Consider the following 13,218-nt stretch of genomic DNA (forward strand, 5'->3'; position numbering starts at 1 on the left):
TTAATATAAAGAGGTGAGTAACTTGATCTAAATTTTTAAAATATTTTCTATGGGAATAAGCACACACCTGATTAACATGTTCACATACGTGACATTTTGTGGGTATTTTTGTCATTTCAATTAAAATGAAACACTATGATTGAGTGAATATTATAGCTTCTACGTATATTTTTGAGTGGTTGGACTAAAATGTCCTCTCCAAACGTGTAGCAACTCGTATTTTCGGCTAGACTTTGAAGCATCGCTCTTACGTGTGTAAACTATAATCCCATGATTTACTTTTGAATTCACGTGTCATGATCTTTATCCTAATGTGTGAAGTGCTTTCGAGGTGAAAAATGTTCATAGGAATCATTTAGAACAAAGTTGAGCTAAGAGCCTTTGATTCGTCCAAAGTTTGGTATTTGATTCTACAAGGGTCTACTTTCAACGTGTATAACTTTTTATATACGTGGAATTTTTCAGCTTAAGACCCACCAAATGATAGATAATTGAGTTAGCTTTCCAAAGATTCCAATTTCGCTTTAATCCGATACCCGAGCGAAAAGTTATGGCCATTTAAATGGGTGTGCGTCGCCCAACAATCGCCTGAGGCTAGTGGAATGGGTGTGCGGTTGGCTAGGCGTTGCCCAACTTGGCTTGGGCGATTGATTGGGCGTCGCCTAAGCCATTGTCAAGTGCCAAAACACTTTGTCTTGACTCTAATCAAGGGTGTTAAAGTCATTTCACATCCCTAAACCATCCTAATCACTTCATAACGTTTTGATGATGTATTAAGTACATTAACTTCATTCCCTTAACCCTAAGCAATCAGTAAACAAATCAAAAACCCTCCTCCATTATCAAGAACAAAAATTCAAGTGTCGTCTCTCAAAGAATCAAGAAATTAAGTTTCAAATTTAAAGTTCTCTCTAAGGATTCGTCCAGTCAAGGTATGTGGGGTTATGAACAAGGGCATCCTTTCACCTTTCTGCCCAAATTGCATGATTTTAAGATTTAATTCACTTGTTTTAAATTAGGGTTCATACCCAAGTTTATATCAAGAAGTGCTTATGTTTATGTTTTTAATTACAAGATTTATATTATGAATGAGATTACAATATCTTGACTTGTTATTGATTGAAGCATTTCAAGATTGTTATTGAGCATGAAGTTTTATTATGAAAACATGAGTTTAAGCATGGGTTTTAAGGTGTTATTGATCTTTTGATCCTTAACTAAGAGATGAAATCCACATTTATTCATTTTGATTACAGTGTAAAGCAAAGAGAAGCATAACTGGTTTTCCTTATAAACCCTTATGCTATTTTAAGGTGGGTTTCCCGAAGAGAGAGCATATAAAGTAATATGGGAGTAGTATTTAGCACCGAGTTGGGTATGATTCCAAGGTCTCATGCCCTAAAACTACATGCCACTGTAGGTTTTAATATCCATAAGCGGGGTTCAGTATAGTGATCACTCTAGCTAGATTCTATTCCGATGGCAAGGGTAGAACAACTCTAACAACGTGGGTAAGAGACGTTGGACTCCATGATAGCTCACATGATTTATGTTGGTTAGAAGAAACTCCCAAAAGAAAGAGTAAAAGTACAGATTTTAGAACTAAGTGTTATAGCTTACAAAATTTATACAGTATGCTTTATTATTCATGTTTAATGATTTTCAGCTTTCAGTTTTATTCAAGCTCAAGGTGAGTCATTTACACTTAGCATGCATTATTTGAAAGTCTATAAATATATTAAGTTATTGTATTACTTATGCATTCATCCCCACATACTTAGTACATTCGAGAAGTACTGATCCACATTACGTCTATGTGCTATATTGTCTCATAATGTAGGTATCAACTATAGCCCACACATCATAATCAGATAGTGTGTAGCTTCCAGTCAGCAGGTGATGAGTCCTTTTGATTCGAGGGCTCGAGTCAGTCATAATTCGAATAGCATCTTTTTTCCTTTATTCAATCGTATTGATTAGGGATAGATGGGGGTCATGTCTCGGCTATCTATAGTCAATATTAGTAGATGCTTCATAGACAGTTAGTATAGTTGATGTATTAAATTTCATTTTTGATTTGGTATAACCAGAGTTGTAATTATTTTATATAGTTTTGTATTGAACCTACTTAGTAAAGATATACCTTCCGCTTATTTCTTTCAGATTAATGTATCTTATTTAGTTGCTCACGAGTTATGCCAGTATAAGGGTTAGCTTGGGATTACTTGTGGTTCTAAATATCGTGTGCGTCCAGGGATAGTCTCGGAGTGTTATAAAACATGGCTTTTCTTTTTATAAATTTGAACTTAAAATAATTTGTTGATTAAATTCTCACAAATTTTAGAATATTTAGAAGTGATAACATATTACTGCTAATAATAAGGGATACAAGACGACATGTTGGAAATCTCTTCGTTTTAATTTATTTATCTTATTTTCTTTAGTATGTTATATATTTAAACTTGCATGAATAAACTATAAAATCACAATAATTAAATAGCTTTAAATATCTAGAAAAAACATAAAAAAATATGATTGGCTCTCGAATTTCATCTATGTCACATAATCGAGGCATGACGAATAACATATATTATGTAAAATTACGTATAAAGTATAATAAATTACAATAATGAACAAATTAAATATTAGTAAAACGTACAAAAAAATTTGATTGTCTATTAAAATTTTATATGTACAACATATATTGGGACATAGGAATATTTAATAATATTAAATAGTATTTAATAGTAAGAATAAAATAGTCACAAATGAGTAAATTATTTATTGATTTTTCAAACTGGACAAATATTATTGTTAGATACTTATTTTTAGTAACATGAACAAGTAAAGATGGACCAAATAAAAAAAAAATATTTATTACCAATCCATTCCCCGAAATATTAAATATATTATATTCAAGGAGTGATCTAATAAAATTATCGCTAGTGTTTATCGTTCCTTAGGATATGTAACAAGTCAATAGTGGACAAGTAAAGACGAACAGATGGATAGATACCGAGATCCCATAAAGCTATTTTATATCATCCTTCAAATGGTATAGTAATCCATCATTTTAAAATAAATGGTAGGATAAAGCAGTTTCGGAATTAATTAATACCTTATACGAGATATTGAATAAAGTTAATCTCACATTTTATACACAGTTTATATCATTATCTTAAATGAAGTAAAGATGTTGTTTTCAATAGACCCCCGATGCAGTACAGATAACACAGTATAACAAACAAAAAACATAAAAACAAACAACAAAAGGGAATATCACACTGCTAGATACTAAAGGAAACAAGACAAGACACGCACAATGTTATACTATAAACTAACTATTCAAAATCATAGATATCACCAAAATACTACAAACAAGAGACCACAAACACAGATACAAACAAAACACTCTTCCCTACTATTTCGAACGTACTCGTACCTACTAATCCTCTATGCCAATCCACGTTTTCCACAGCTTCCTATCAACAGGCAATTTTTTTTAATCAACAACAACAACAACGTAACTTACCCAGTCTATTTTTACAAAGTGGGGTTGGGGGATTGGGTTGGGTGGGTGGTGGTGATAAAGTGTACACAGTCCATACTACTATCTTAAGTGAAGTAGAGAGTCTGTTTTCAATATACCCCGATGCAGTATAGATAACAGTATAACAAACAAAAAACATAAAAACAAACAACAAAAAAGGGTATCACACTGCTACATACTAAAGGAAACAAGACAAGACATGCGCAATGTTATACTATAAACTAACTATTCAAAATCATAGACATCACCAAAACACCACGAACAAGAAACCACGGACACAGATACAAACAAAACACTCTTCCCTACTATTTTGAACGTACTCCTACCTACTAATTCTCTATGCTAATCCGCGTTCTCTCCACCTACCTATCAACAAACTATTTTCCTCAATCAACAACAATAACAACAACTACAACAACATACTCAGTATATTTTTACAAAGTGGGGTTCGGGGAGGTTAAAGTATACACAGTCCATACTACTATCTTAAGTGAAGTAGAGAGGCTGTTCTGTTTTCAATAGACCCCCGATGTAGTACAGATAATAGTATAACAAACCAAAAACATAAAAAACAAACAACAAAAAGGACACTAAAGGAAACAAGACAAGACACACACAAGGTTATACTATAAACTAGCTATTCAAAATCATAGACATCATCAAACAGTGGTGGAGTCAGAATTTTCATTAAGAGGTTCAAAAGTAACTATACGGACTAGTCGAAAGGGGTTCAACATCTACTATATATACATAAAAATATTTTTGACCATGTAAAAATAGTATAATTCTTCAACGAAGGAGGTTCGAATGAACCCCTGAATTCCATGTGGCTCCGCCACTGTCACCAAAACACCACGAACAAGAGACTACAAATAGACATAAATACAAATAAAACACTCTTCTACTATTTTGAACGTACTCTTACGTGTCCTAATTCGCTTTCTCCACACCTTTCTATTACCGAACTATTTTCCTTCATCTATTGGGAAAAAGACCAAATGTCTCAACAAAGACAACCTTGTGAATATAATGTTGTGGGGTCAAAGACACCTTGGCATCTCATATTCATCCACAGAAATCATATGCCTTTCACAGTTAGCAATAAACTTTAATACTATTAAATTCTAAATATATTTAAAAAGACATACTTATTTATTTCCCACTGAAAAAATATTTCATTTTCTTAAAGTACTCTCTATTTTCAATTTATATACAAAAAGATCTCAATTAGTATATAAATTTAATACAACAATAATAACATACTCAGTGTAATTTCACAATGTAAGATCTGAAGAGGGTAAAACATATGCAGTAGATGTCACTATCTCAGATTGCATAAAGAAGTTAGATTTATGCCATTTTAATTAATTTTTAATATCAAAAAAATTATATTGTGTCCATTTAAATTTTTGTAGTTATAAGATATTTGAAATCTATAGTATAAAAAATATCATAATACTTTTATAATTATAAATTTGTCATTTAAAAGTGAAATAAAAAATTAGTTAAATTATTTTAAAACTTTAAATAATTAAAATTATGATTTTATTTTTTAACTTTTTTTTTTGGGTAAATATTTTTTTTCCATTTTAATTACTTTTACTATTATTTATATTTGGGTAAATTATTTATAGTATTATTTTGTGGTGTTCTTGTTTACGTTGATATCTGTTGTTTTGTAACTACCTGTTATTTCTTGTTCTTATATTACGTCTTTTTCTGGGCTATTTTTATCTTGAGCCAAGGGTCTTGTTTGGAACAATGTGAGTGATATGGACTGCGTATATTCTACATTTTCACATTATAAAAATACAATGAGTATGTTGTTGTTGTTACTGTATTTTTAAGAGATAAGACATTATTATTTTTTGAACTATAGCCAAAGTTGATGCGGCACACCTACCCTTAAATTCAATTTTGTTGTATTATTATCCACCTTTTGTGCTTACGCGACACTTTTTACGACACAACTTAATTGCAAGTTTTTTTTAGGCCACGTAAACAAAAGCGGTGCACAATAATACGATAAAATTGAATTGAGGGGCAATAGGATCCCCAATAAAATCAAGGTGTGTCGAAGGAGCGTTGAATATAGTTCAGAGCAATAGTGTTTTATCTCTATTTTTAATTTAAGTAATAAAAATTAGGGCAAACAACATAAATTTCGATAGTTTGGACCTTAATTACAGAAAATTCCGTCATTATGCATAGTTTCTGAAAAATCTCAAATCTGTCGAGATACATAATTAGCTTTCGATACATTCAATGAAGATATAATTCTTTTTTTATTCCTCTATATAAATACTAAATCCGCATGAAAGTTACTGAATTTTCGTAAATCTCCACTCAAGCCCCTGAATACATTCAATGAATATATTTTTTTTCTTTTGCAAAGGTATTTTTTATTTTATTTTAGGTATGACGAGAAACATAATTAGCTTTCAATATATCAAACAAAGATATATAATTAATTGAGATTTTTGTAATTATTTTATAATAATAGCATGGAGATTTGTGTAAATATGATAAGCTAAAGTGAGTTTATGTTATTTTTCTTAAAAATGAATTATTTTAATTTTTTAAAAATTTTTTTGGGTAAATGTTTTTATATTTATTATTGCTATTGAATAGCATCTTGGTCTTACCGACACCCTTATCTCACTCCTCCTTGTCTCTCTCTATTACAAATCACAATAACCACAACTCTTTGCCCTTTTTGAATGCTAATTTCATGGTAATCTTTTTACTTCTTCCATTTTTTTTCTTTCTTTTTATCATTATTAAACTGGAAAATCTGAAAAATTTAACATTTTTGAGTTCACCTTTTAGTGGTGTAGTATACTAGTTTAGTCATATTTATACAGCAATTTATGAGTGGACTTGTGTTTTTCATCCATTTTTTCAAGGTGGGTTTTGATTTTCTTGAAGTTATTTGTTAGATTTAACTGCAAAATCAACAATTTGAGTTTCACTTTTAGTGGTGTAGTGCAGAAGTTTATTCATATTTATGAGTAGACTTGTGTTTTTCATCCATTTTCCTAGGTGGGTTTTGAAGTTTATTCTTGACGTTTTTTGTTAGATTTGATTGATTAGTATAGTAGTTTAACTGCAAAATCAACAATTTGTGTTTCACTTTAGTGGTGTAGTATAGTAGTTTATCCACATATATATATACACACACAACAACAATTTTGTAGAGATTTGTTAGTGGAATTGAGTTTTTCATCCATTTTCTCAGGTGGGATTTGATTTTCTTGATGTTTTTTGTTAGATTTGATTGAGTAGTATAGTAGTTTAACTGCAAAATCATCAATTGGTGGTCATTTTCAGTGGTGTTGTATAGTAGTTTATCCATATATATACAGCAGTTTGTAGAGATTTGTTAGTAGAATTGAATTTTTCATCCATTTTTCCTTGGTGGGTATTGATTTTCTTGAAGTTTTTTGTTAGATTTAGTTGATTAGTATACTACTTTTTTTACTAACACATTCGGAGCAATTTTTAGAGATTTGTTATCCATTTTGCCAGGTGGGTTTTGTTTTTCTTGGTTTTTTTTGTCAGATTTAATTGAGTAGTATAGTAGTTTGCAAAATCAATAATTTGAGTTTATATACAGCAATTTATAGAGATTTACTAGTGGGATTGAGTTTTTCATCCATTTTTCTTAGGTGGGTATTGATTTTCTTGAACCTTTTTGTTAGATTCAGTTGAGTTGTATACTACTTTAACCAACACATTGTGAGCAATTTGTAGAGATTTGTTATCCAGTTTGCCAGGTGGGTTTTGTTTTTCTTGGAGTTTTTTGTTAGATTTAATTGAGTAGTATAGTAGTTTAACTGCAAAATCAACAATTTGAGTTTCACTTTTAGTGGTGTAGTGCAGTAGTTTATCCATATTTATACAACAATTTATTAGTGGAATTGAGTTTTTCATCCATTTTCTCAGGTGGATTCTGATTTTCTTGAAGTTTTTTGTTAGATTTAGTTGATTAGTGTAGCAGTTTTACTGCAAAATCATCAAGTTGGGTTCACTTATAGTGTTGTAGTATAGTAGTTTGATTTTCTTGAAGTTTTTTGTTAGATTTAACTGCAAAATCAACAATTTGAGTTTCACTTTAAGTGATGTAGTATAGTAGTTTATCCATATATATACAACAATTTGTAGAGATTTAAGTGGAATTGAGTTTTTCATCCATTTTTTCCAGGTGGGTATTGATTTTCTTGAAGTTTTTTGTTAGATTCAGTTGAGTTGTATACTACTTTAACCAATACATTCTGTAGGAATTTGTAGATTTTTCAAGGAAATTGAGTTTTTCCTTCGTTTTCCCAAGTGGGTTTTGTTCGATTTCTTGTAAGTTTTTCATTTGGTTCAATTGAGTGCTGATTTGGTAGTGATAGAGATCTGAGTTTTGCTGCTAAATAAACTAAGAAAGTAAGGGATTTGCTAGTCACTGTTCATTTCATAGTATGCTCACTTTATACTTCAACCATTTTTTTCATTTTCGTGGTCATTCCAGTTGTGTAGTATACTTTATCCATGTATCTACAACAATTTATATAGACTTATTAAGCAAACTGAGTTTTCTCAAGTGGGTCTTGGATCTTTTACGTTTTTTTGTTAGATTCAACGGAGTAATTTAGTACTTTAACCAATTACATTCTACACTCTATAGCAGTTTATATATTTGTTAAGTGGGTTTTTCCTCCATTTTCCCAAGTGGGGTTTGAATCTTTTTTACGTTTTTCGTTAGATTCAATTGAGTAGTATAGATGCATTTTTGTGCTTGGATTTGCTGCACTTGAGCTGAGGGTCTTACGGGTGCAGCCTCTCTACCTCCGCGAGGTAGTGGTAAGGTCTGCATACACTTAAGGGAATCGAGGTTTTCCTTCATTTTCCCGAGTGGGTCTTGAATCTTTTACATTTTTTGGTTAGATTCAATTGAGTAGTATAGTAGTTTAACCAATACATTCTATAGTATTGTAGATTTACTAAGGGAGTTGAGTTTTTCCTTCGTTTCCCAAGTGCGTCTTGTTCAATTTCTTGTACGTTTTTCGTTATGTTCACTTGAGTACATATTTGGTGTAGTTTGTGCTGAAGGAGATTTGAGTTTTGCTGCTAATAAGCGAAGAAGGAAGGGATTAACGGGAGTAGTGACGGAAGATGAAACTGAGAAGCCGGTTTTGTTCTTGTTGCTAGTCACTGTTCTGGCTTTTTGAGGCTGGTTTCATGGTATGTTCACTTCCTCGTATTTTTACTTCGACCACTTTCTCATTAGTGGCAGAGTACAGTACTTTAACCATACGCTATACAAAAAGTTTATCGAGATTTATTAAGGGAATTGAGTATTTTTTTTCATTTCTCCAACTGTGGCTTAATTGTTTTACGTTTTTTTGTTAGGTTAAATTGAATACCAATATTTGTGCTGAAGGAGATCTCGGGTTTTGCTGCTAATAATCTGAGGAGGAATTAAAGGGGGCGTAGTGATGAAGATGAAACTGAGGAAACCGGTTTTGTTTTTGTTGCTAGTCACTGTTCTTGCCCCTATAGTCCTCTACACTGACACTCTTGGGGCTTATTTCACTTCTCCTTCTTCATGTAAGTTCGTTGATTTCTTCTCTGTTTCTTAAAATGGATGTAGCCCATCGAGGATACTGTTTGATGTGTTGGCATTATGTGATTGTTTCTGCAGCAAGGACTGAATTCATTGAAGATCTGTCCTCCTTTGTAAGTCGAATTTTGGATCTATCCACTTCATTGTTTAGTGTCTTTTATGTGTTTTGTTAAAGCATGAATAAGGAATATTTTGTTTACGATTTCTGATTCCATGATGTAGACTTTTGGTGGTGACGTCCGGCCTCTAAATGTGCTGCCTCAGGTATCAATTGTGATTCTAATCTGTCGAATTGTGTAATCTCTTAGATTGAGCAATATTTTGTTTCAGTTCTTAACTTTCCATGTGTATTAATACTGATAGGAGTCATCCACATCTCTCAAAGAACCACGGGGCGATGTATATTCAGAAAATTCAAGCCATTCCCTTTCGAATGTCTCAGACACCTTAAGCAGCGACGATGCTCGGAAAACAAGACAGCTAACTGAAGGTTTTTGTTCATTTATGTCTATCTATATTTCGAACTTGGAGGTCTGGAATGTAGTTAAGCATGAAGACTACCTGATCAAGTTTCATGTTGCTTCCGTAGTTTTTGAACTGACTATCTAGAACATGTCATCTTCATTCAGCAGAATCGTTGAAGCATCAAACTGTCACTGGAAGCAGCAATGATGGAGTAGAAGTAGCGACAAATGAAAATCACATAATTCAGGTTACAGATAGGTTGCGTGAACCACAACAAACAGACAAAGATTCACCGAAACTTGTGTCAGCTGGGAAAAATGAAAGCAAAGCAATGGAAACCAGCTCAAAGAAAAAGACGAGCCCAACAGATTCTAACCACACCCTGGATTCCACATCCACGAAAACGGTAATTACCCTACCTATTTTCTGCTTTTGCATGAGTTATATGAATTTTCAACCTGGAGCTATTTGAATGTTTTGTGGTATTTTCTGTTCTGTCTCAAATTGTTATGTGGTCCCTCAATCGTGGATTTGGTATTTATGTGGTCTTGATAGTTTCTCACCTCATGAGCTAGTATTTGGAGTTGAGTTAGGCCCAAAGTTCATGTCTTTGCATGGTATCGGTGTTGGACTCATCCGACTTTTTGTTTACCTGTTGTTGGGGCGCCATATGACGTTGTCCATGCTCTAGTTGACAAGCATGGGCGTGCAGGGGGGTGTTAAGTTGTCCACATCGGTTCTGATTGTGGATATGGAATCTGGTCTCCTTATATGGTCTTGGGGTTGAATTAGGCCCGATATTCTTTTCTTTACACTAACTTTTGTATGTTGACATTGTAATCATTTTTTTTACTGTCATAATTCGATCTATAAGGTGCTCTATGGCCCTTCTCTTGGAATACTTGAGTTAAATAGCGAAGGTTAGATACACGGATTCATATAGCTGATCCTACTAATTTAATTTTTGATTGTGTTACAAGGGATAATCTTCTTTATTCTGTAAAAATTTGTGATTCCCGTGGACTGCATTTATTGGTTGATCTGCAATAATTATGTCGGAATCCCTAGATAATGTTGATCCTTGTACATGAATTGAACTTGCTTATTTTTGGATTGGTATTAGGAAATAAGACATGATAAACGCTCTGTTCAAGCCAGTGGTAGAGTTGTATCTGAAGAGACAGCGAGGGGCAAAGTTGAAGAGCAGAATGCACAAGTAGCCCCCCATGATGCTCGTGTTCGCCAGCTCAAGGATCAGCTCATTAGGGCAAAGGTCTACCTTTCACTCTCAGCAACACGAAACAATGCCCACTTCATTAGAGAACTTCGCTTGCAGATGAGGGAAGTAACACGAACGCTTGGTATGGCCACTAAGGATTCTGATCTGTCTAGGAAGTAAGTCTTATTTAGACTATTATTTTCATCTTATTCCTATCAAAATGGCTTTGAGACGTTCCCGAGTCCTGCCTTACCCAGTGATTTTGTCATTTCGTGGCATGGTGTCTACTAGCTTGATCCATGTTATTGATTTATCGTCCAATACAAATATGATTTCTTTATATAGTGCCAATGATAAGATGAAGGCAATGGAGCAAACATTGGCCAAAGGGAAGCAAATTCAAGATGATTGTGCTGCTGTTGTGAAGAAGCTTCGTGCCATGCTTCACTCAGCAGAAGAGCAGCTCCGCGTCAACAAGAAGCAAACATTGTATTTAACACACTTGACTGCTAAGACACTTCCAAAGGGTCTTCATTGTCTTCCTTTGCGCCTTTCGACAGAGTATTTCAAGTTAAATTCTTCCCAACAGCATTTTCCACGTCAAGAAAATTTAGAAGATCCCAAGTTGTACCACTATGCACTCTTCTCGGACAACATATTAGCAGCTACCGTCGTCGTAAACTCAACTGTTTCGCATGCAAAGGTAAATGAGCTATTGTTCGGAACTTTGTTGTATATCGAGATTGCATCTTGCTCAGAATAATATAGTTCGCTTTATCTTTTCCAACTCTTTTCCTATATGATTATGGAGAAAACATTGGTTATCAAAAAAAGATGATTATGCACATGCATATCTGCATGTTTAAGTTTATAATAATATCTCGATCTTGTGTCTCTTCAGGGACATCCTTTTTTTTTTTTAGAATATCCACCTTCATGTATAACTTTTTCTTCATATGCTGGCAGGATCCGTCAAAGCATGTTTTCCATATAGTAACTGACAGGCTTAATTTTGCTGCAATGAGAATGTGGTTTTTGGCAAATCCACCGCAGCATTGTACAATAGATGTTCAGAATGTAGAGGAATTCACCTGGCTAAATTCAAGTTATAGTCCAGTTCTGAAGCAATTGAGTTCTCGGTCCATGATAGATTATTACTTCAGATCTCGTGCTGATTCTGATCCGAATGTGAAGTTTCGGAATCCAAAGTACCTTTCAATCATGAATCACTTACGCTTTTACTTGCCGGAGATCTTCCCAAAGCTGGATAAGGTTCTCTTCTTGGATGATGATATTGTTGTGCAAAAGGATCTTACTGGCCTTTGGTCGCTTGATCTTAAGGGTAAGGTGATTGGTGTGGTTGAGACTTGTGGAGAAAGCTTTCATCGGTTTGATCGCTACCTCAACTTCTCAAATCCTCTGATCTCCAAAAATTTTGATCCTCGTGCTTGTGGTTGGGCATTCGGAATGAACATCTTTGATCTTAACGAGTGGAGACGGCAAAACATCACAGAAGTGTACCACAGATGGCAAAATCTGGTACGAAATAAATTCTTTTCACTTATTTGTGTCTGGATTAGCATGCTCATTTAGCCATAATTTTGCGTTCAGTAAGAATAAACATGAATTGTCATGTCGATGTGGTTTTGTTCCTAAAAAATGTCAAAATATACTTCAGCGATTTTCATGCGTAATAAAATTACTAAAACAAGTCGTGAAATTTGATCTGCACAGAATCACGAAAGACAACTTTGGAAGTTGGGTACCTTACCACCTGGTTTGATAACCTTTTGGAAGCGCACGTATGCCCTTGACCGATCATGGCATGTCCTTGGGCTTGGCTACAATCCAAATGTTAGCCGGAAGGACATTCAACGAGCGGCGGTCATACATTACAATGGAAACTTGAAACCTTGGCTTGAAATAAGCATACCTAAGTTCCGAGACTACTGGTCAAAATTTGTCGACTATGATAAGGTATTTTTGCGAGAGTGTAATATCAACAAATTGGGCGGTTCATGAAGTGTTCTCTGCACATATTCTGAAATACAGCGAGCATTAGTTTACACGTCCGCCCTTAATAATTGTATGATTTTGTTCTTGTTCTCTACGTTAGGGAGTTACATTCAGGTATATATATATGTCGAGTGGTGTATTAGAGCGATCATTGTGTATTTCATTTATTCTTGACATCCATTGCTGGATGACAAAACAGGTCCAGATTTGTTGTAAATGATTAACCATAGCTCTCCCTTTGAATTTCTCTGTTGTTATTTTTTTTTGGATTGTTGATTTATGTATTGTATTTTGTGTTCTGGGGAGAATTTTGTGTGGTCTGTTCTCTCCCAACGGCTCTCTCCCCCTCTCTCTCTC

At 33.7% G+C, this 13,218-nt stretch overlaps 1 protein-coding gene across 4 annotated transcripts; it reads left to right on the forward strand.

Moving 5' to 3' along the window:
* The first annotated feature begins 6,177 nt into the window (after window positions 1-6,177).
* Window positions 6,178-13,104, forward strand: LOC107870084 (probable galacturonosyltransferase 4). 4 transcript variants are annotated; one of them, XM_016716487.2, is made up of 11 exons: window positions 6,178-6,284; window positions 8,636-8,779; window positions 8,948-9,145; window positions 9,240-9,274; window positions 9,384-9,425; window positions 9,525-9,651; window positions 9,791-10,032; window positions 10,750-11,021; window positions 11,191-11,548; window positions 11,812-12,384; window positions 12,580-13,104. In XM_016716487.2, the coding sequence occupies exons 3-11, from the start codon at window positions 9,034-9,036 to the stop codon at window positions 12,865-12,867; spliced, it is 2,049 nt and encodes a 682-aa protein (XP_016571973.2). In that variant the 5' UTR covers window positions 6,178-6,284; window positions 8,636-8,779; window positions 8,948-9,033; the 3' UTR covers window positions 12,868-13,104. The 4 variants fall into 4 exon arrangements, with proteins under 4 accessions (XP_016571973.2, XP_016571975.2, XP_047268326.1 ...); XM_016716489.2 differs by having other exon boundaries at window positions 9,794-10,032; XM_047412370.1 differs by having other exon boundaries at window positions 6,199-6,456; window positions 9,794-10,032.
* The last annotated feature ends 114 nt before the right edge of the window (window positions 13,105-13,218 follow it).

Source organism: Capsicum annuum, chromosome 5 (assembly GCF_002878395.1).
Source record: "Capsicum annuum cultivar UCD-10X-F1 chromosome 5, UCD10Xv1.1, whole genome shotgun sequence".
NCBI lineage: Eukaryota > Viridiplantae > Streptophyta > Magnoliopsida > Solanales > Solanaceae > Capsicum > Capsicum annuum.

Coding starts and splice junctions, on each gene's coding strand:
- LOC107870084 (XM_016716487.2), top strand. CDS start 9,034: ATGAAGATGAAACTGAGGAAACCGGTTTTGTTTTTGTTGCTAGTCACT. Junction 9,146..9,239: donor TTTCACTTCTCCTTCTTCAT/GTAAGTTCGTTG, acceptor TTGTTTCTGCAG/CAAGGACTGAATTCATTGAA. Junction 11,549..11,811: donor CAACTGTTTCGCATGCAAAG/GTAAATGAGCTA, acceptor ATATGCTGGCAG/GATCCGTCAAAGCATGTTTT.